The 24,694-nt window shown below is 39.7% G+C and overlaps 1 protein-coding gene across 9 annotated transcripts in view; it reads left to right on the top strand.

The window, feature by feature from the left end:
• RBMS3 (RNA binding motif single stranded interacting protein 3) overlaps positions 1 to 24,694 on the top strand; it is a 719,039-nt gene that overhangs the window by 389,152 nt on the left and 305,193 nt on the right. For all 9 annotated transcript variants that reach the window (XM_040589729.1, XM_040589728.1, XM_040589727.1 and 6 more), the window contains one exon: positions 3,025 to 3,083. In XM_040589729.1, the coding sequence (XP_040445663.1) occupies positions 3,025 to 3,083 (59 nt within the window). The remainder of the gene's footprint in view (positions 1 to 3,024; positions 3,084 to 24,694) is intronic.

Genomic DNA, 24,694 nt, shown 5'->3' with positions numbered 1-24,694 from the left:
TACTGTAAAATAATTACCTGAAGTATTTAGGAAAACAGTGTCCAAATTAATTCCAATTACTTTCTTGTGGTAGTGCTCAAGGTTTATAGCGGTAGATTAAACTGCCTGCATATGGCTAATTGCCTATAACGGTGTTTGTCATTGTGGTGCCTCTTATCACTCTGATGTCTGTTTTTGCAAATGTGAAAGTGTGCACGTAACTGTACCTGCAGGAGGAAACCTTTTCTGAAACAGAATTACTTGTGTGAGTAAAATTTCTAGTGTAACTAAGTGCAGGATCACAGTATGTAGCAAATAACTCTGGGAAATCTGTAATAAAAGCAGTGGAACCATAAATGCCTGTCTCTGCTGGCAAGAAATGTTAACTTTTAGCCCTCATGTGACTTGGATGAAACAACATATCAATTCATTAGGAGTGGCTGGGCTGAAATGGAGGCCGGGTGTTAGTTTTTGTTGGCGGAAGTTTAGGTATGGATTGTGTTTTATTGGAGGTTGTTGTGGGTTAGCTGCCGATTTTTGTTGGATTCTTTTTCCATGTATCTGTCAGAGGCCCTTTACTGCAGGAGATAGGCATGTTTTTGCATGTTTTTCATGTATTTGATTTTAAATCTGAACAAATGAAATGAAGATGCACCACACAGGCCAAATTTCCTGCTGGGTAAGTTGGCCCAGTGAACAGCCGTAAATCACACTGGCGGAGAATTTGGATTTGCCGTATCTTAAGATAAGTGCTTTAATGTCTTCGAGGCCAAAGTCAACTTCAGGTATTACCATGAAGAATTATAAAATTAAGTGGAACATAAGTGAGTATAAAGGCCCCAGTTCTGAAAACACCTGAGGTTAGAAAAGCATGTGATCTCATGGTTAACATTAAATCTGTTATGTATGTGGTTGGAGTTGGGCCAGCTATGGCAAAATAGACCCACAACTATGTGCCCACATAGCCATCGTGGTGGAGTGTGCAGTGCATTATGCCTGTCTACAGAGCCAGCAAAAAAAGAGGGGGGGGGTGGGGGTGGAGGGAAGGAAGGCTTGTACCAATTTTTTTGATTCCTAAAACATGGATGAATTGGGGCTCAGCTTGGGTTGCGCAAACTGTTAATGCCTTTAGGTCAGTTTTCCCTCCTTCTGACTGGTTTCAGTCTGAAATAAAACAAAGCAAAGCATGTTTTTCCTCCCCAAAATGAAAGTCAAATGGAAACAAATGCTTTTGCGGGTTCTTAGGGAAAGGAAAAACTGTGAAATGGAAAAAGCTCACTTTGCATCAGTCACAAAAACAGAGTAAAGAGAGATGGAGAGACAGTGGCCTTTAGATAAAGCTGAGTGTTTACATGTCACTCACAGTGTGGAACCTTCAGCTGAGAACTTTGTCAGGCACAAAACTGCCTCAAATCGTATTTGCTGGTACTAAAGAGCATGTTTAGGCAGGCTGTTCCCAATCTTTCCCATTGGTGCCGCTCCCCCTTCACGAGATAATTTGTTTGCTGTGTCCAGACTAAAACCCGAAGATCCCTTTTTCCCTTTTCCTCTGTGATGGTACCTTCCTCTCTTTGGCTCCCTGTCTTTGTCTCCACCCGCCCCCCCCCCCACCTCACGCCTTATTTTCTGTTGTACTGGCTATGTTTACAAACTGGTAGGGCAGAGAAGAGCGTGGCCTTGAATATGTAGAACAGTGCTCTGCTGCTGTTGGAGTTCTTATCTGTATAGCAGGAGACACGGGTTTCCTCCTGAGGCAGAGAAGGGTGTTGCAGCAAGGTCTTCCACATCCTGGTTTCTGCACTTCAATTAGAAGTCACTGACATCAAATTTATCTTGCTGTTAATAAAGATTAACAAATAAAAATCGGTCTGCCATACATTGTAGTGGTTAATAATTTATGAGCTATTGGTTATTTTTCATGGGTGTTGCTTTGCCATTGGAAGATGCAATTTTATTATAATCTTATTTTTTATATATACTTATATATTTATATATATTTTTATATATTTATATATGTTTTTATATATATATATATAAAATGCATCCTTCATTTATGGTGAAAGTTGTCTTCCATGGACAAGTCTTCCAAATGAAAGCCCAGTCTATCAAAATACCAGTAATGTTTTTTTAAAAAAATTTTGGGAAAGGACACTTTAGAGGAAGTTCTCTTCAGTGAAGCAGAGACCAAGACATAACAGTAACTTGAGAAATAATTTTATTTTCCTTATTCTCTTGAAGTCTTATATTCAGCTATAAATGCTCTCTTCTGTGATCTTTTACCAGGGTTTTGTGATACTTTAAAGTTTGCATTTTTAATCTTAACCTCTGTGAGGTAAAGACAGGTATCTGTTTTATGGTCTAGTTGCTTAATGCAACAAGTTGTAGCTGCCTGAATTCCCTCTTCATCATGCTAAGTCTATCAAATTGCAGTGCAGTGCCATGCTACCTGTGGGAGGTGATGTAAATTCAAGTATTAACATTCATACAGAAAGAACTAGGAGATGCACATAAGCCTCAAAGCTTCTGTTTGTGCAAAATGGAAGTTCAGAATGTGTATGTGCAGGCTTGGATACACATGTGAGCACGGTTCCGTGTGCAGGCATGTAAAAAAACTATCCTAATTCCTGCATGTTTGTTAATCCTGGAGGAGCCTGGTTTATCTGTATTAAAGCAAACCTTGTTTGGCAGCTAAAAATGAAAAAAAAAAAACCTAAGCAAACCTAATGAATTTCACTAAAGAAACCTCTTTACTAGTGCTGATGTCCATAACTGCTTCCCATAATTGGTATTTATGCTGGCAGTGCAGCGCAGTGACCAGAGATGGACAGGGTGTGGCAAATGACCAGTGCTTTGCAGGTGAACTCTAAAGGTGTTTGTTGAACTGCAGTTGCCGAAGGAACCTCTGCAGGAGCACCAGGCAAACATTTTTCAAGAGCACTGGATCTCTTCCTAGTTAGTATATATGTGTTATATGTGTGCAAAAATAACTATGTACATTATTAAAATATAATAACATGTATTTCTGTTTTTTTGTTTTCTCCATAGGTATGGAAAAATTGTATCCACAAAGGCAATTCTTGACAAAAACACAAATCAGTGTAAAGGTACGTGCAAAACATCCACCCTGTGAGTTCATTGTCTGTTTGAATGATTGACTGGTGGCCTGACTGCCAAGGCTTTAGCTCCAACTGTGCAATCAACATAATGTACAGTATATTACAAACATATTTAATAATGCCAAAGCTTTGAGTTGTGTTTCCAGTAACATTGCTCATTAATTTTTTTCATTAACAAACAAAATGAAAATCACAAATCAGAACAAGTATCAAATTGCTTCAGCAGAAGAGTAAATTACCTTCTAACCACATAGTGCTGTCTGATTTGAATGATATCATCAGTGATGCAAATTGATTTCCTATATAAAAATGAGAAACCTTTGGGGAAAGTTTCCTAAGCAAAACATAGTTTAATTTTTCTATTTTTTGTGAAGTCTTGGACTGCGCTATTGGAAGTAAAAATTATTCTTTATGACACAAATATATCCACAAGTTGCAATACCAAGATATAAAAATTATTCCTCTTCCAGTTTTGTGCTGTTAATATTTCTACTAATGTATGAAAACAATTTTTAATGAAATATAGCATGTTTCACACGTGTGTGTGTTTGTATAGCTATATTGACTAACATGTCTAGTAGTATCTCAGGACTAGAATTGTTATTAATTTACTAGTCTGGAAAGCCATCAAGACTATGGGGGAGAAGCTGTGGTACAAAATGACTCTAACTTTACACTAGTGGTATACAAGAATCCTTTTGGAGTAATAAGATTTACTGGAGTGGGTTGTTCTGATAAGAATCACATTCTGGACAGTATTTCTGTCTGAGTTAGTAAAAAGAAAATGCATTGCAGTACAGGAATGTCTCATGAGTGGCCAGATAGGGTGTGAGGAGAAGCAGCAGAGAGAACATTTGGGGAAATTACGAGACGGGGCAACATCATGCCATTTGTACCAAAGATGTTCGTGAGGTTTGTAGAAGTGTGTGCCTTTATTGCCTGCAGCAACAGTATTCATTAGCTGCTCAAGAGAAAAGTGGATTGGAAGACTGTCATTCAAGTCCTAGAAAACTCCACCAACCTTTTCAGTCATGGGCTGCCATCAGAAGCGAGCGCTGCTGTGGGTTTGCTTCTGCCTGAACGCATGTTTTCTTTCCTTGGAGCACTGTTCTGGCAGGCTTCTGATAACATTACTCTCTATTTTTTTTTTTTTTTTAATATCACAGGAGGAACAAGACATGTTTTGCTTTTGGGTTTGGGCGTTCTTCTTGGGCTTTTTTTTTTTTTTTTTTTTTTAATAAATTGAATTATGAAGGAATACCCTTGTGTGGGCAGGCAGGGTAGTCCGAGAGCAGAAGGCCCTGTGAGAGTGGCCAGCGGCAGGGGGCACAGGGGCGAGTGTTGTGGTTTCAGAGCTGGGGGCAGAGGGACATGCCTGCTGTGGTCGCTGCGGGGCTGGTGCTGTGGAGGCAGGGAGCGGTGTGGGGAGCTGTACGGAGAGGGGGCTTGCAGCGCGGTGGAGCTACAAATTTGCTGGTGGATCGAATGGGCTGTGGGCCGGTTTAACAAGGAGGAAGAGTGCCACAGTGGGACAGGAGGGGGCTCTGGGGCAGGGGTGCTCGGGGCCGGGGCTCCAGGGTGGGAAGGAGCTGGGGCTTGGGGCTAGGAGAGCTGGAGGGGCCTGAGCGGCTGAGGTGAGGGGTAAGAAATAGGACGCCTGTGATCAGGTAGGTTGGGGTTACCCTGAGGCCACACTTCTCTGTTTTACACTTCGACTAAGACCTCCCTTTGGGGATGGGGATGTGTAGATCCTTGTCCCCCTTCCCACTACCATACAAGATGGAGGTGTTCTCTGTGCTCTCATGTGTCAGCTCCATCCTTTTTTCATCTTTTTTTCTGGCATTCGTCTATCTGAAATGGTAATGCAAATCAAGCAGGTAAAGTTGGATTTGAACCGAATTCAACCGAATTAGTGTGTTGAGTAACGAGGTGAAGTCCACAGGAGAAACGTGTTCGTCTCCACTGAGCTTGGTTGTCTGAGACCGCTGTGTCGTCAGTGCGGATGCTATAAGCCGGGTGCCTAAAGGCTGGTGGACGGAATCGGGGGGAAACATGCTCGATGATAATTCTTAGCTTTTTGTTTTGTTTTTAAATGTGTGTTTGACTGGTAAATACTCCACAAACGTTGTGCCATGTGATCAGAACTTCCTTCTGTTTCCATTGCTGGTGGTAACAAGGAAAGGAATGGATGTGTTTCGCAAACACAATGTGAAGTGGAAAGATTGTAAAGAACATGTATGGTAGAATTTTGAGAAAGAAAAACATCTGGGTTTGGTGTTCTGTATATTGTAGTTAGCTTTGAGTTTATTGCAGTAGGGGCCATATAACAGTGAGTTGCAATTTTGTAAAAATTTCCTTTCACGCTGTTGTATTACACTGTAGGGCAGAGATACTTATTTGTATTTTCAAAGATGCATCTTTATGACATAAGTGGTGCTATTAAATGATTGTAAACATAATTGGATTTATTAACATTATGCTTAGTGGCATAAAAAGTGTAGACTTTTTTTGCTTTAAATGCTGGGTACAATTTCCTTTCTCTTCAGTAAGGCTGCCAAAAAAAAAAAAAGCTTCCCAGGAATCAGAAGTGGAAGGGACCTGAAGAGGTCAGGACCTGCCCTGGGGCAGGATCAGCCCTAACCCACTGCAGAGGGGTGTTTCTCTAACCTTCTCTCGAAGGCCTCCAGTGGTGGAGATTCCTCAAGCTCTTCAGGCAATCCGTGATAGCATTCCTTTTCCTCACTATAATGAAGCATTTCCTAATGTCTAACCCAAATCTCCCTTGATGCAATTTAAGCCTATTGCTTCCTTTCTTATCCCCAGTGGACATGTAGAACAGTTTATTCCTTTCCTCTTTTGAAGCAAAGATATATTTGAAGACTTATCTGCCCTATCTTTTCCTTAAACTGAACACTGGTCCTTTGACTTTTTCCTTAAAGACAATTTGGTTTAAGTTTTTGATTATATTGCACTTCACTGATCTCTCTAATTAGCTCAGTTCTTACTTGAAAACCTTAGAGCTGGGCAGAGGATATCAGACGGCCTAAATCTTACCATTTTAAATACTGTGGAGAGGTTGTTTCATTTGTCTTCTCTGTGTGATCACATGATGCTACTCTTGGTTGATATATGCATGTAAATAACTTTGTGTATTTAAAATATGGATATATTTCTGAGGCACAGGGTATTGCATGAAAGCAACAGTGCTGATTTATGCCAAGAGATTCTCTGCAGCCCCCGGTTCTGTGATTTTTTTCTCCAGCGCTGCTGCCAGCCGAGCTCTCCTTATTGTGTGCTCTGCTCTGTGCTGTTGATTATTTCATCCTGAGGCTAGTACTTTTTATTTGTCTGTATTGAACTTTATCCTGTTTTTTTTCCCTGGCTACTCTTTAATTTGCTGAGATTATTCTCAAATCTGAAGTCTCCGGAGTGCTTGCAGCACTTACCTCTTTAGTATCCTCTTCAAGTTAATAAATGATTTCTCTAATCCACTGGACAAGATAATTCGGAAAGACTGCATAATAACAGACCTGGGGAAGACTTCTGAGGAAGTCCTTTCAGTACACCAGGTAGTGCAACACTGAGCCATTGAGAACTTTTATTTTGTTATTGGATCTGCTAATCAGTTTGGCAACTATATCATAGCAGTTTTAGCTAGATCGTATTTCTCCCATCTGCTCAAGTTATGAGAGACAACCAAGGTTTAACTAATACATATATATATATATAGTACTTACCTATTCATAAGACTAGTTACCTTCTTCTAGTTTGAAGTATGATGTGACATTATTTATTCTTGCTAAATCATGCTTGCATGGTACTAATCACCTGTTACCTTTGAGTGTCTGTGAATGGATTTCTATGAGTATTTGCTCTAAGATTTTTCCTGAAGTTGAAAGTCTCTCTAACACACTGGGACATGCATCCATTTCTTAAAAAAAAACAACTAACCACACACCAAAAGACCAACACACCCCCACCCCCCCAACAAAAACCAAAACCAAGGGAATGAAACAACCCCACCCAAGCAAAAAGCAAAAAACCTTGAGCAATTTGCTGGGTCCTTTCCAGTCTTCTGCATCTCACTCACCTTCCACAAAATAAGAGATATCTTGTTAAATTAACATATCATCTTGTGATGTGTATCCACTGCAGTAGAGTGGATTAAATTCAAGGAGGTGATAGAAGTCATCACATGATTGGAGATTGCAGTACCTATTTTAGTGTCATTTGTTGTTGACCAAGGTATAGAGTAGAGCCAAAAGTGGAAAATACTTAATACGGCAAAGAAATTATTTCCAGTAAATACCCCATGTAACAGCAGATTTGTTAAAATAGGTTATTGCTTAGCAGGAATGCTTAGGTTTCCTCTTGGAAAAACAAGGAAAACACTCTCCAATGGACTTTAAGTCATTCTCAGATATTCCTCAGATTTTTAAAAAGCTACCCATCACGTTCCTGTCATGCTGAAGAATGGTGTTATCTGAGGATTTCTCCCTGGTATGAATTAAGCAGTTGGGTCTAAAGTAATCATATATGCTGCGAGGGAGTTCACTAGGGAAACCTTTTGACGTAACCTCTCATTTTCAGATTGCTCTTTGTTGGTGGCGTAACTGCTAAGCGAGGCAGAGGAGAAGCAACAATCACCCTGTAATAGAACAATATATAAAACAAAATAAGCACAGTCATGACAAAATGGCCAGAAATCACTGAACAAAGCAGTGAACAATCACATATGGAGAATAATGAAAAACAGAGACATGATTCATTCAGTTGTTCAAACACAAAATCCCTAATGAACAAGTTGGAGAGTTTTGGCTGCTTTTGCTTTTTCCCTTTCCCTCCCCGCCTTGTGCATTTCCCTTCTGGGTCTACTGTATTTGCTAATTTAAAAAGTAGGGGAAATGAAATAAAAGAAACCATTCAAGAGAAGCGTTAATCTGAAACGTGTAGACTCTTCGCTTTCCAGCCCTCACCCCCCGCCCTCTCCAGACTGGCTTGCCTTTGATAGACCTACGTGCTTAGAGCAGAGGGAATGAGTAATGGTTGTTTCACAGTACAGTTTCCATACCTCATAGCAATGGAATACAGAACAGTTAATCTGCCAAATACACAAGCCTGTTTCTTACAGTATGAATTACTGTCATCTGCATCTGCCCTTGTAGACACTTTAATTGCATGCATGCAGATTTACTTCCTGGTTTAATCAGGAGCTCGTATGATTTTGAGCATTTTGCTAGGACCTTAGAAGGTGAGCACGGGAGAACGACTAAAAGTCCAAAATCCCACCTGTGGGATTTATTTTTTTTAATAAATAAAACCTATGAGTCACAGTAATGTCTAGGAGACAAACACTTCAACTGCGTATTCTTCATTTTATGTATATTTTTTCAAACCATGCATGACTTGATTTGCTGAATTGCAGTGTTTGTTTTAGGAGAGAAATGTGCCTAGCGTGATGAGGGGAACTATAGAGACTCTATAATTGTAATATTTCATTATGACATTTTTCTTACTGAGAAATGTTAGCAATGATCTATTCATTTTTAAAATATGAGAACTAGGAATGCAAATACACAGTCGTTAGGATTGCAGTGGGTTTATGGTAAAAAAATGCCATGAGGTCATCTGCGTTAACCCAGCATGTATTGCATACAATTCTATTTCTCCTGTTGTTTTGCTTTTTTTAGACTAGGACTTAAAATTTACCATGACCTATTTTATAAATTGAGAGTTTATTTGTGTAACAAAAATGGGATAACTGCAGGCTTACTATCAGTGTTAGAGATAATTTGAATGTCATGATAAAGTGGTGCTTCATATCTCCCTGTCTTGTGTCACAAGTCTGTCCTGCCTTGTGTCAGTGGTGCTACTCATCTGTTTAAGTTCACCAGCATCCCTAAGTACCCTAATGCATTGGAGCTTAATGAGCTGGAAGCTTCAGATAAACAAAGCTTGTAAGCATATAGTAGATCTATTTTGGGGTGTGTTTTAGACAAATTACTTTCATAACTTTAAATTTTAGAAAGGGCTTTTTTTTTGCATATATTGTATGAAGACTAAAGGTTATTTGTGATCCTATGAAATTATGCATTTTCATTTAATATTTATTAATTCCCGTTCCTATTATACTTGAGATGGCACAATTTGGTTGTGACTAGCAACATGAAGCAAGTCTATGTAAAATAATGAGCTAGTGAAGAAAGAGCTATGCTGCATAGAAAGCTATTTAGTTAATAAATTTTATTTATTGGGAATAAGCTCGAATTGCAATAACTGTTCTGTGTTATTTATGATTCTCAGAATTGCCATTTTGAGAGAGAAAAAAAAATCCAGCCAAGTAGGTCTGTGCCTGATCACAGACTGTAAACTGTTCACACTAGGAGGGCATGCACAGCATGCTTCAAGGGGAAATAGATCTTGTAGAAAGTAAATAATTTGTAAAACAGACTTATTTAATCTTGAAGCTCTAGACTTGTGTAACAAATAAATCAATCCCATTTTTGATGCCTGGATAGACAATGGATGTGGTGATTTTTTGTGCATTAGTTTTGTTTGTTTGTTTGCATTTTTTTGATCTACTCAAAACTTACTTGATCAGTGCCATAATAGTTCACAAGTTATTAAAAGTGTAGCAATATGAAATATTTTAGTTTGGCATGTTGCCCGACAGGCGTTCATGAAGGCTGGATAGATGCTGAGTGTGGGCAGCCACTCAGCAAGTTTTATCTATGGCTCTGCTGATCCATCTCACTACTGACCTGTAGCAGCCCCAACTAATCTGGTCCTTCTGATCCTGGGTCTTTTGAACAGAGAGCACAAACTATGCAGAGTTGCACCAACTTTGGTTAGCAAGCTAGCTGATAAAATTACATGTCCTGAGTTAGAAGGACAAAATCTTTAGCAGTGTCACCAAGTCCCCACTTCAAAACAGAGAAAAAAAAAAAAGGGGTGGGGGTGGGGAGGATGCAACAAAAAACCTTGCCCTGCTAAGTTTTTTGATGAGATACATTTAAACATCGTAAGGTTAGTTGTTTAAAAGTTGTACATGTTTGGAGGTTTTTTGTTTGCTGGTTTTTTAAACTTCATTTTCACTCCTGTGTTTTTTATAAGTAAAAGCTGAGATTCTTTTTTTCTTTTTAAATTAAAAAGTGGCATTACTATGTAACCACATGAGACTAGGAACCAAGCCTTTAGGAAAAATACCTAAAGGAGACATCTAAACATCCTAAAGGCTGGTGTACATCAAAATAAAATGAAAAGCATTGCTAATAAGAAACTATGATGTCGTTCACTCACGAAGGAAGTGGTGTAAGTTCACACCCTACCTTATCAAATGAAGCTTGTTTGATCTGCAGGCTCATGAGCTATGGTGCTCTGTAAATCTGACCATTTTAAGTTTTCAGAAACTAGATGGGGGGTGGGAGGGGGATGTGCATGTGTATATTCAAGAATATATATGTAGCCATCCCCTTGTACTTACAGATGATGCGTTTATGGATGTTTAGGTAACATAAAAAAGTAATGACACTCAGTGGGAGCATCTGATGCTGTTGGGTGAACTATTTTCCTGGCACATGACGGGGTGGCCAGCAGGCGTTATATGTGTCTTGGCAAGTGCACGAGCGTTTTGCAAAATCACACTTTAGCTTAGAGGTAGAGATTTTCCTGTTGGTATACTTTTGAATGCTGTCCACATCTGCTGAAGTGAAATAGGAAAGGGTTTGATGACTTGTGCTAAGCAAGTCATCATAGCTGGAGTTTGCCAGCACTGGCTGCTGCCCTGCCGTGATGAGGACTCGGAGACATACCCACCCCCATGTCTGCAAAATGTTGCTGCACCAAAGCAAACATTCTTGAATGCATCTAAACAGTGCTCTGTCTCAAGCAAGTCCTCTAAAAATTGCTTGTTGGGTTTAAAGCCAGGTCCTCTACAGAGGAAACTCCTTTCTAATTAGTTCCCCAGACACTTTCTTAAACGTCTTCTTTGCAATTAAAGAAAAATTTTCTTGGGTCATTATCTTTTCATGAATGAGCTCCTGGCCTAGCAAATATTTTCTGTGAGGAGGCCCAAGATGCTCAAGTATTATGTGACATATCTAATCTGTGATTATTCTTAATTTACTGCTTCCAAAATTTGCAGGCCCATATCGCTGGCAAATAATTGGTTTAATTTTGTTTCCTTCCAGAGAAATAAAAAAAGTAAAATTTCCATTTATACACAGTGATTAATGTTTTGATTCATTGGTCTGTGTAAAACTTTGCCAATGGTTTGGCATGTGTTTGAAGTGCATTTTGGGACTGGGTAATGTTAGTAGGCTCTTAGTGGTCTCAGCAGACTTGGAAATATCTATTTCATATCACGGAACTGAGCAGAAGAGAAATTTTTCTGTCTTTGAACATTGGCTCATAATCAGCTTTGTTGAAAGCTCACTTGCAATGCACTGGCTCTTTCAACTGTCTTGCAGGGTTGCTTTGCTTAAATATTTTTTCTCTAATGCCATGGTATAGCTTCTCATATACCAGAAATCTGTTTGGCCTCTGGTTGCTTGAAGGCAGGTCATCTCTTCTAAAAGCAGTGGTACTCTGCTGAGAAGTTGGTTTCTCAAATGTCTCAAGACCTTCAGTGCAGCAGCTGACCTGTGGAACCCCCAGGCAGAGGAGGACAGTGCCCAGCTCCTTAGTTTTGCTGGAACCGGCTCTTAGATGCTCGTGGAGTATACAGCATATGCAAAACAAACACTTCCTTGATATTGTGTCTATTTGTTAATAAATCCAATTGACACTCTTATTGAACACGACTACTCAACAGGAACCATTCTGAATCAGATCTGTTAATTATAGTGTGACTTATCTTCTGTGGTATGCCAGCGATCAGAGAAGTCACAGTTCACATTTTCCCCTATTAATGCACATCCCTGTCTTTTATTTAGAAGAGTAGAAGTCTCTTACCCGAGTAAATTAAGTAAATGTTCTCTTTCTTGGCAGATAATGTACAGTGTAAGTAAAACACTAATAGACCATGCCATCATTTTTACTAACTCTGTCTTTGAGGGCTGCCTGTCTGGAGATGGCGTAGGATTGCTAGAGTAGGAGTGTGTGTGCAACACGAGAAAAATTGTAACCTCTGGCAATAAAGGTGTAACTCCCGCAATGCCGAACAAAAACCCTACCCACACCAGTTCTGGGGAAGGAACTGATGGATGTTATTAGTATTACTCCATCTATTTAGGTTATGGTAGCCATACAGCAGTAAAGCTCTAGGTACTGGTTGACGGTACAGAAACAAATTGTACTCTGTAAAAATTAATTAAAGACAACCATGTCCTATGAACTGCAGCCCAGGGCTTTGAAAAAGAGCGAGGTCCACACTTAATGTAGGTACTGTGAGTAATCTTACGACTTTGAATGGAGTTAAATAACTTTTTAAAAAAAAAAAAAATAATACTGAATTCCTCGAAAAAGAAACCCCCAAACCAGTCTTTCGGTTCTCCTGAGAGCAGTCATACATTTGGATAACATTTAGTAAGTTTTTTCAACCCAGGATGTTTTGAGAAGAGCTAAATTTATATATGAGAAAAGGAGGAGGCCGTGTCGAGGTGGTAGAATGACTCTTCTACTCGATGGAACAGTTTTTGTGTGACTGGGTCTTCCATGGGACCAATGATAGGCTGATGTTTTCTTCCATTAGATGGCAGTGGTGTGATATGTGGTTTCTCTGGACCCCCAAACTACAAGTTTGATTAAAAAACTACAAATGATACAATTTTTATTTAAAAAAAAAGCCCAACTCTTAGATTGGCTTATAATTTCAGAGTCTCCAAGCTTTCAATTTTTTATTCACATGGAATTTTACAATGGATTGGTCAATTTCAAGCAACCATGCCAGAGGACTGGAACTTTCAAACACAACAGAGTTATTTTTTTTCATAAAAATGGGCAGCTACATAGAGTGGATACTCAGTGGTCTCACCACAGGAAACGCAGGAGTGGGGTAGTTTTAGTCCACCTAAAGTAACCACAGTAAATCCCTACTTGCTCATCTATGGTGGAGCCAGAGCTTGTGCTGGTTTTGCCCAGTGATGAGTTCAGGAGAGACGTACAGGTGTTGGAGGAGAGGGTGGAAGCAGTAAGGAATGCTTGGGGTAGGGGATTGGAGTTACTGCAGCAAGCTGTAGCATCACTCTTGGGGTAGGACATAGGCAGAGGCAAGAAAGATGTGGCTCGAATTTATAAGATGACAGGCTTTGTTTGGTTCATTGCTTGTAGAGAATCCTGTTTTATTCTAAACAAAGGAGAAAAACAGATTTTTGTTTTGATGTTTTTTTTTTATTATGATCTCTGTAAAGATCTTTCAGCCACATTCCCTTGTTACTTGTGGTGTTAGTCGTGGTGTTGTTGTTTATTAACTTATTAAATGTGGAGCAGTAAACAGTATTCAGTTTTAAATGAATTAGAATGGACTTGTTGCCCTTCATGGCTTTTTATTAATTGAATATTTTTTCTAAGCTGTCTGCTTTCAGAGCAAAGGTTGCCATCAGGAGATGGGGGTCAATGGGACCTCAATTTAAATGCATGTTATCTTTATGTTAATTGCCTGCATATTTAGCCAACCATGCATGTCATTCCGCAGAAGGTAAAGGTTTTTGTGGTCAACCTTTAATCATGAAACAACAAGAAAAAGTCTGAGTGACCTGGTTTGCCTGAGGTATCTTGGTTGCTCTTGTCAGTCACTTCAGCTCATAGTAAATTGCAGGGTAAATTCCACATAACTGATGGAACATATCCTTAAAAAAAGCCCCAAAACTGGGGAAAAATCAGCGGTCAAAATTTCAGTGTTTAATCTTTGGTTTTGTTGCACATTATCTTAGGAGTTATTTCCTTTTTAATAAAAACAAATTTTTTTGCTAGTATAGATAGTTTTTAGAGAAAAAAGTAACGCAACAGACGTTAAATATGCCTTGAGTTTTGGAGACAGATACATATTTATCAGGTTGGGTGAATTTGAGTTCTTACATCAGAAAGAATTCCATAGCTACAGCGTGCCGTGCTCTACTTTCCTGGGCTGTTACTGTAGAAGTGTTAAAATAGTTGCACTTAAAGGAGAAGAGTGTATGCCATGCAACAAATCCTTCTGAGGCTGCTGGGGTTAATAAGCCTCTGTTTTGTGCTTCTGCTGTGTTTTCTCTAGTGTCTGGTAATGAGATTGAGGTTTTGGAACTTAAAGTAATTGAGAATGCTACCTCTGTCAAATTTGCTTGAATAGGGTCAGTTGGTTCAAAAGTTATGGAGGAGGAGGGCCTGACAGTGAAATACATGTAGATATTTCTGCAGTATATTCATTGCCTTGCTTTTTACTCCTTTTACAACAGCTTCTAGAATTTGGTTTGCCTTTTTGAGCAAATATGGAGCTGACATTTCTATGCACAATTGAAAGGGCATCATTTGATAATGGGAAACTGGAATTACCTCCCATGTGCATCACTACATTTATCTACATTTAATTTTTTTCTGCTGGTTTATTACCCAGTTGCTTAGTTTAATAATGTTCTTCTGCACTTCTTCACAAATGCCCCTCCTGTTTTCTCTCTCGAATAATCTCGTCACCTTGCTGCTTAGCCCTCTTATTGTTATTTAGAAACAGGTTGTACAGTATGGGTCCTGGCAAAGCTCCTCATGGAAGTCCATTGGTGCTGTTCCCCTCTTGTAAGATAGACCATGCCCTTTACCCTCTGTTCTTAGCTTTTAACCAATTGTTGATCTAAGAACTTGCCCTCATAAGCCATGGCTGCTTAATTTCCTGAGATATCTTTTGTGAGGGCCTTGTCAGATGCTTTTTGGAGATCCATATTAGCCAGATCCCCCTTAGCCAGGGGCTTGTTGACATTTTCAAAGAACTCCGATAGGTCTGTGAGGCAAACCTACAAAAGCCAGGGTAACTCTTTCCACATAATGTATTTCCATTGATTTTACTCTGTTTCTGTAATTTCTGGTAATTTGACACCAAGTTTACATATCTGTAGGTACCCAGATCTTACCTGGGATCTTTTCAGAACACTGCCACCATGTGTGCCACCTCCCAGTCCTCAGGTACAAAGTCAATTTTAGAAAAGAAGCTGAGCACCAGTTATTAGTGTGTGTAGTCAGCTATTGCATCCTGGAGCTCTTTTCAAATGGGGAGGGCGAGTACCATCTGTTGTTGCAATTTGTTCATGTTCACTTTTGTCAATTTGTCCCATAACCTCCTCTGTGGTCATTTCAAATTAAGAATTGCATCTGTTCTTCTGAGCTTCCTAAGCAGCTGCTCTCTGAAATAGCACCTAAAAATTTGATCTTTGCATTGTATCCCCGTTTTGCTCAATCTGTGTAGGAATAACTCCTCTATGAACATTTCGCTTTCTGTCTTTACTGCTTTTCTGCACCTTCCTCTGCACGTTGCAGTTGGTGCTATCCTGGCAGGGCAGTCGGGAGTACAGAGGTAGCTCTCCAGTAATGCAGAACTCTGTTTTTCATGTTCAGGGTTGGCATTTCAGTTTTTGCAGGTTCTGTGTTACTCGCTGCCATGCTTAGCCTGATGGTTTTTCCACCACCACCATGGCCTACTCTGTGCCGTCTGTGTGGTATCTTAGTGTTACGGTGGTCAACTTACTGCCTCACTTTTACAGTCTTTCTAATACTCAAGTGTTTTCTTACTGTAGTATGTATTCCAGTTCACCCGTCTTATTTCTTAGGCTTAAAACATGTAGGTAGCTGCTGGCATTTCAGCTGTGTTGTTGGCACAGTGACTCTGTGGTTACTTTCCATCTGAGTATGTCCACTTAATGTTCTCTGGCCTGTCATTTTGTTTGCAAAAGGGGTAGATCTAGTGATCACCCTCTGGTTTTCTCCCCATCTGTTTGCCTGGTGAGAGAGACTGCCATCACTCCAACCTGCTCCTTCCTTCTGGTCAGCTCTTGAGTTCTAGAGGGGTACTTTCAATGTAAAAAGGTGCAAAGTCAGCAGCTCTCAGTGGGGAAGATCCAGCACTGGATCACATCCTGCTGCACCACCTGAATGCCACCTTGAATGGGCAGCTGCCCTAACAGCCTTGGGCCTACTGTAGGACGCTGCAGAAATATCCTCTGTGAACCTCTCCCTTCTCTCCCTTAGCAGGACTTGGCTCAATCGCTTGGAAATGCATCCCAGAAAGCGCAGCTGCTGAATGTCTCATCTAGTCCCTCCCGGAGCTGTCTTGCTCTCAAAATCTCCTGCTGAAGTCCATAAGTTGTCTGCACAGCGCACTCATGTGCAGCTTTCCCTTGGTGAAGACACAGAAATGGTGGCTGGCATAGTAACTTGGGTCATTCCCACTTCCATTTCTTCTCCTTGAGTATCTGATAGGATTGTTTCTTTGATGACTTTCTATCCAGGTAACGTGTTTGACCTCCCCTCCTGTTGCTGCCCTAAGGACAAAAGCTAGAGCTTTCTTCTCCTTCCATGCGGTCAAACTCAGCTTAGTTCTTGGAAAAATTGGGGCGGCTCTTACTCAAAAGAGTGTAGAGAGGGATTTGTGAGGAATAGAGGACATAGCATTTAGGAAAAATTTACAAAACCAAAACAAAACAGGAAAGACACTGTCTATGAAGAAATCAGCGTGTGGTATTAGGCAAGGGGAAAAAATGTGTGCACAGTGCTGGCAGCAAGAATAAGCGAGGGTGAACGGGCCGTGATTAAATTACAGGTGAAATATGGGTGAGAGTTTGTGACCACTAGAGCAGCAAAGTTTCGGTACAGCAGGTAGAGCAAGCTCGGTTTTTATGACAGGAGTTGTGGTACTACTCGAGAGTGAGGTGAGGGTTCAATGACCAACTCCTTGTCCAAATACATGCACTTATTTCATAGAGCTCCCCCAATACTCTGAGTTTGGAGTCAGGCAGATGTTGCGAGATGTAGCTTTTCAGTGCAGCATTTCATTCAACTGCTACAATAAGCTGGGCAAGGAGTGCTGGGGAGGCAGCTGAGAGACGTGCTGCCTTTAGGGCTGCTCTCTTTGGGGCAAACGATTTGGGAGCTGGGCTCCGCCGGCCGCTGGCTAGAGGGCCCTTGGGGCACTGGCGCTCTCCCACACTTTTCTTCCAGGCTTTTAAAAAAAGCTGTCCCTGGAGGATGGCTCCTGGGGCAGCTCCTTCAAGAGCAGAGCCCAGCTCTTGGGCTAAAGTGGCAGGCAGTAATCTTGCTCGCCCTTCGCCAAGCTGACTGGCTGTGTTTGGGGTGCATGGGACTGCAGAGGGGGAGCTGCGATGGTTTGCTGAAATGCTGGGGAGCAGGAGCTGGACAAGTCAAATGTTGCTCCTTTATGGTTCATCTCCTTGCAAATTACATGTGTGTTTGCCACTGTGAGGTCTAGGAAATGTCTGCAGGTTTGCACATTAAAGAAAACAAAATAATTCCAAAATGGATTGTGTCAAATTAACCTTCAAAAGCCCAGCCAGGTGAGCTCACTGTGTTTTGGGAGTGAGGATAAGGCAGAGGAATGGCTATGAAATGCTCCCTTATTATTTTAACTGGAAGTTGAGACTATCACTTAGTCTTTCATATTAATAAGGTTCATAAGAAAATGGGATTTTCAGATTATGATTTTAAAGCCCCATGTTCCCACTGTGTTTTAGGAAAGAGTGGAAGCACATGTTGCCCAGAGGACTAAGTGAAACCAGAAATTTCATCTCAGTTTAGACAGTAAAGACTGACACTCTGCTTCTGGGTTTGGTATTCCTGAAAGGGAGAAGTGGAATGTAAAAGGGGAGAAACTTTCCAGTCAACATTTGGTTTGAATTTACATATAACTTTTTTTAAAAAGGGGAAAAATTAAAAAGGAGAAAAAAAAAGTCTATTTTAACCTCAGAAACAATAGCTGTTATGTAAACCTCCCATACACTTTTCATTCTGTATGTTGCATCAATGTGTCTGCACTGTTATTTTATCCTGGTAAATAAGGATTTAATTGTAAAAAACTTTGCAATACAGAAATGTTTAGATTGACATATAGAAAAGTGTGCTTCTTTATTTATTTTACTTATTTTGTTTCTTTTATAAATTAGATAGCTCCCCACATTTCTTCAGAAAATAGAAATAAGATCTAATATTATAGTTTTATTTCCTCTCTAGTAGAGGTCTACACTGTAGATTGCAGGTCTAGTCTGTGCTATTCAAGGCATTGTAAGAAAATCTCTGAATTTGGGTAAAGGAGGCCTTCAGTTTTAAGACCTCAGTTGCCCTGTGTGGAGCAGTGTTATCAAGGAGCTTGTGAGATATATATATATATATATATGTAAAGATATGTGTATATGTGTGTTGAGCTACTTCAAAGTTGATGTACTGGTCCATGTCATATAATACCTTGCATCATTATAATGCAAAAATTGACAATTGTGAGCATTTAGATGTAAGTTATGCAAGTTGCAATTCATAAATAATGGCTGAAATTGTAATTTTGGTCTAGTGATAAACTTTCCTAGAAAGAGTAATTTAATTATTAGTCACAGGATTGGCGCTGACATTTGAAGTTGACAGCAGGGTTCAATTCATTAACTTTTCCATTTTGCATGTGTCCTTTACTCTGCCTTCTGAATTTTCTGAATGTAAAAAGGGCCACCTTCGGATGTGTATACTTAGATGCATGCTGAAGCACAGTACTGAAGAAGGCCTTAAGTTTCACTAATATCAATCTTTTTGATTAAACGTGTTGGCTGTGATGCATCCTGGTGCTTCAAAGTTCATTTTAGGACAAGGGATGCATAAACTCGCTGTTATAGGACCGAGAAATGCTACCATTTGTACTGAGCTCTATAACTCAGTATTTTGTTCTATAGTACTGTTAGAAATATCACAGGCCTGAGGATGTATCTGAAAAGCTTCCTCTGTCTTTTGTGGTGATGCAAAGGTGGTGTTCCCTGTTCCCTGATGTGCTTGGAATTAATTTGGTCATTATGGCTAGACTGTGTGTCAAAAATATTATCTCCATTAGTTCAGTGAAACCCTAACTACATGCTTAAGCTTAAAGGAGTGCGCATAGTACTCACTTGGAGAGGACATTAAACTCCTGATATTTATGTTGGCTGGCCTGCATGCTTATTTTAAACATCCTATTTGAATCTTTTGGATCACTTTTCAGATTTGGGGCTGAATCTTCAAATATTTGCCAACTGCTTTCTAAAAGTGAGGCACAGAGGTGTGTAATATATTATGCTTATTTCCCTTAAAACTTATGGTACTCTTGGGAAAACTATACGTTGCTGCTCTTGATAAATGCTTACTTGTTCTGCTTACACTACCACACCTGAAGCTGCACATGGTTTATTCCCCGTGATTCAAGTATATGTAATGGATTATTTTGATGCGCAGTTCTGCAAACTATTACTTCTATGGGTATGAACATGAATACCTCCTTTAATTATTAAATAGGACTGCATGGTAAGAACTTCTGGAAAGCTCAGAGTTAATGCAGAAGAGAAGAGAGCCTTTTGCTTTGCAAGCTTCTGGGACGAAAGAAGGTATTTTACAGCAACTGGCAAAGAGCTCTCAGGGCACACTTCCAAACCTTCAGAAAAAGTTTCCCACAAAGACTTTTTTTTCCTTTTTTTTAAAGTCATGTTGCAGGAATTAAGTTGGAGATATCACTGACCGAAAGGACATTTTTTCTGAATGAGCTGAGAACCAAAGGAAATGACTCTGGGGTTTGAAATCCTTTTATTTCCTCTGTGGAAGATATCTGCGCAGCTGAAACGAACCATTCTGTCTGGCTCCAAGCCAGACTTTATGGGAACTGAGATTAGGAAGTTCTGTGGTCAAAATAGCCATTGAACAAATTGCTTCCAGTTTAAAGCCTCAAATTTCCTGATAAAGCTACAGGGTTTAACTTTTTTTTTTTTTCATATATATATATATATATATCTTTTTCACTTGGGTGAACGACCTGCCTGTTATTAGGCACAAACTGTTTATGCAGTTGTGGTCCCTGCAGTGCTCTCAGAATTGCCTGCAAAGCATTTGCTGATTTTTACTTTTATGTGAGATAGGCAGAGCAAAAGCCAGAAACATGTTAGAACAGGTTCAGGTGATGTTTCCTGCTTAAAATAGCAGGAAAACTGTTACAAACAAGAAGTCAGATTGCCAGCTACACTATGACATTTTTGTCTTGTAGCCGTTTTTGAAGGGCTGCTTTGTTTTTTTTTATAGTGGGGTTAGCTGGCTTGCTTGGCCTCCGTGAACTAAACGAAGAGGCAGCAGCAATAGCAGTCGTGTCTCTGAACCACTGTTATTTACTTCAGAAAGAGCTAAAAACCAGCATGCTGTGAGTAGAGCACCAAGCCTGGCTTCTGAATGCTGTGGCATGAGCTAGCTAATCTCCAAAGAAACAAAACATTTTATTTAGGGCAAATTAAATTCTACATTTTTGATCATGGATTTCTTTCCCTGTAGCATTCTAACTGTTTTGCCTGTAGTAGGTAAGGGCGTGCTAAGGAAGGCACGGAAGGGTGGCAAAGAGAGTCGGTGCTGGAATTGGGAACAGAGTCCATTTGTGCTGATGTGTCCTTACCCTGCCGTGCTTGGGACTCTGCTGAGCCAGCCACTTCTGCCACCTACCTGTGTGCCCATCCCATCAGGCATGTGCCCATCTCTTATTTCCATGTGGATGATGCTTCAAAGCAGAACTTGTCCGATGTGTGTGCAGACTGTGTTTTGGGCAGTTCTTGAAGAGGATGTTGGTAATTGTACCGCCGTCGTAGAGATGTGACAGGATGTGGCTGCATCCGCTCCTCCTGTCTCCACCAGCACTGGTATATTCCCCAAAGTGTGTATGCCTTTGTGCATAGTTTGTGTATTATACATTAATGCCTTTGCACAACCTAAATTTAAAAGTGCTAAATCTTAGACAGGTGTTTCCATCATTTCACCCGAGAGACTAATTCCCGATACAATAAAACTCATTATTAGTAAGGGTTTTTTTTTCTTTATACTCAGCCTAAATTGTGCTTTTCCTAATTTAATCCCACTACTCTTCATTATCATTCCTCCCCTACCTCTGGGCACCACACTAATTAATTCATCTCCCTCTTTGGTTTTTACTTTTTACCCTTCAATATTGTAGTTCAATGTTAAAATGCATTCTTCTTTTCTTGTATTTACTCAGCCCAACAAATACATTTTAGCTTCAGCAATCACTCCTTGTAAAACTGTTCCTGCTGACCTCTATTCAATGTTATTGTTCATCAGTGAACAAACCCTCTGGTTTGTTTACAAATCGCCAGTATGAAAGTGATCAGAACAAGATGCATTACCCCATGTGAGTGTATGAGTGACGTTATAAACTGGGAATTTATATATTGGTGCCCTTAAACTATTTTTGTTTGCTTTCCCTTGGGCTGGGGTTTTTTGGGTTTTGGTTTTTTGGTTTTTTTTTAAAGGAGATTGATTGTAGTTTTTATGATCAGATTTGAAATCAAATCGGTGTCATGACACTTTTAAAATGTACTTAGGAAGTCCTATTTAATAAATATTTAGGGCATAGGGGATTTTATTAATGTGATGATGTTTGAAATGCGTTATATGTGGGCGACCTGGCATGAACCTTCCGAAAGTCTCGGTTTGCATGTCTCTCCTTTTCAATCGGCACTATTTCTGGAATGATTTCTAAACATTGTGAAGGCCCTTTTTTTCCTATTCTACCCTTTGTTGGCAATATGAATAATCGGCTTCTCTGTGCCTTTATGACATTCTGTCATGTATTTGTAGACAGCTATCACACCTGCCCTCCTTCATAATATGCCAGTGCAGGTAAACTTAAGGAAGTCACTAATGAAACAAATGCTTAGTCTGTCATTAGTCATCTGAGTCTTGACTAAACTATTTATTTTTTCTTCTGCTAAAAAGAGCACCTAGGATAACTTTTGCATTTAAAACCCTACCTACCCCCCAGTTATAATGGGAGAGCTGTACCATAATGTATTACCAATCATCTTAAAAATAAACAAAAAAACCCCCACCCAAAACCAAACAAAAACCCCAAGACCCAGAGGATAAGCAAATAAAGTCTGGAAAGAGCACGTCCTTCTCATCTGGCAAATAAGGTATATAACACCAAAGAAAGTAGGAATGATGTGAGCTTTGCCTAGAAAAAACAAACTTCTTATTAGAGACTGTGCCTGTTAGGGTATGTTGGCCAACCCCTTCTGCAAAAAGTCCTGCAAATTATCATCTGAAGATTCCACAGGGTTTTATTTTTCTGTTAATTGTTCTATCACAATACTACCTGTGGTTTTCTGCCACCTGACAAAGAGGAAATCCTCTCTGGACCCTGTTCCCAAGGAAGATCAATAGGAGGAAAGGCCAGGCTGTGTGGAAGCAGTGATGGTACTACTTGGCCTGAGGAAAATTGGTGTAGGCTAATAATAAGTGCTAGGTGGGAAAATTAAGAATAAGAAACACTTAAAAAGTACACTCTGAAGTCATGCATTTTGAGTCCTTACCTTAGAGATGATGGAAGACTCCTAATTCATGCAACAGGAGCAACTAGCAAGCTCAAACTGGAGAACTGTCACAAATAATGGACTACTGTTAGCTTGAGTGGTTGTAGTTAATAGGGATGTGAGGCAATTTTGCAGTGTCTGTATTTATATGGTTCAACAATAGGGCTAAATTATTAATAGTCAGAACTTCTATTCCTTAAAATAGTTTAATAAATTTAGGATCTCCTCACAGGAGGTCTGTTAGTCTATTTTGAGATCCTTTCATGGAAACTGAAGCTACAGGAGGGGAGAGGAAGAGGTCGTCTTTTATCCACTGTCACAGAGGGAAGTGTTGGCAAAGCTAGGATTAAACCACCTGAGGTTTCTTTGCTGTCCCATGTGCATCTCGATAAACTCTTTAAAATGTCTCCAGGAGGTAAAGAATTCATAAAAACCATTTAGACCAGAAAAATATGGCATTAATTGGTGTAATTAAGAAAACTAAAACACGGAGTCCTGGCAAGTGAAATATAATTACTGAGTGATAAATATATGATCTGTATTTTTTAATCCCATGCAGTAAACCTGAGTTTAAAAATGGAGATGGCCCCTTTAGTTCCATATTTTTCACTCAACTGTGGGAAATGTACTGATTTCTGGCCATGCAAGCTACTAGGACTACTATGAAAATTCCAAGTTTATCTACTAAAAATATGCAGTAGTACCCCTTATGCAGATAATGGCTACAGTGACTCGGGTAAATAAAAAGTAGTAGCAGTGCTGGATAACTGCTCAAAGATATGTTCCCACTCCCGTGCTTTTGAATTGATAAGGAGTTTATTGTGGCCATACATCTGTGGTCATTCGTCATTAATATTTGTACTCAGTGAGTTTCATTGCTGTCAGTGTTCATGGAAAGTACCATTTAGATTAGCGTGAGACACATTTTAGTCTTGGAGGGAGCAGAGTATTTTATCAGCGTTTGCCATCAGAAAGCAGGAGCCTGGTCACACTGCTTTGCTGTTTTAAATTTAAACTCAATGACCTCAGCACTTTGTTTTTTCTAGAGAGAATCAGATGAACTGCTGAACATAATATTACATAATGACAGATTTTTGATAGTTAAAAATAATTCAGACAACTGTATTTCCTTTTAAATGATTGAATGGAATGCCTATGTTGTTTCTGGAAAAGCTTGAATATCTATACGTATGTGATATGAGAATGTCCATGAACCCTGATATTTAAGGAAGCTGCTTTCTTGCCTGATCATATCGTTGAGTTCTGAAATAGTGTTGTCATAACAAATTGCTGTATAATGGTTATTAATATTATAAACGTATGACTTATACAGTTTCACTCATTTTTTTTAAAAGTGTCTTGTTTTGAACTGGACATTTCTAGAGGGCTGAGCTTGAGGAAATCATTAATAAAACTGCTGAAATACTGGTGCTTATTTAAAGTTATGGCAATACATTCTTTCTGATTTTTAAACATTTCTGAATTTGAACATTTGGTAGTAAAAACAATCATTCTGTAAAGTGTTGATTTCCTGGGTGGTTTAAATCACCACATGCGTCTGTTTTGCACATGGGAGATACTGTAGCTGTGTAACTTGTGATTGAATGTGGGAGGTATAAACTCTCTTAACCTATGAGGATCTTCTTATTGGATGTATTTTTTCAAAAGTGCAAAGTTTGCAGCAGTTCCCTTCAGTCTAACTTCAGGTTCTCCCTCCTCCTCCCTCCCACCCCCCCCTTTTTTTTTCATTTGTAACTCTTGATGTGATTTCCTAATCTATTGTTGCAAGCAGAGCTAACACACACAAATCCCACAGACATCTCTGTCCTCACATTTACAGCTTCTAAATTGCTATTCCTTGGCTTATAACTTTTCTTGAAACCACCCAGGCAGAGGCATTACCAGTGGAAATAAAGATTAATTCTTCCAATGTCATTAGTTACTACATTGCCATGAAACTTGTTTAGTAATTGTGAGCCCCTTGGTGCTCAGATGTGTAAGATCCTGCAGAAGGGTCGAGGTAGAGCTGGTGCTGCCACCTTTCATAGTAAAGGATTAGAAGTGACAGCCAGCTCTTCCCTTGACTGACTTAAA

This window comes from Falco naumanni, chromosome 4 (assembly GCF_017639655.2).
Source record: "Falco naumanni isolate bFalNau1 chromosome 4, bFalNau1.pat, whole genome shotgun sequence".
NCBI classification, from domain to species: Eukaryota; Metazoa; Chordata; class Aves; order Falconiformes; family Falconidae; genus Falco; species Falco naumanni.
This window is presented reverse-complemented; position numbering and strand designations above follow the sequence as displayed.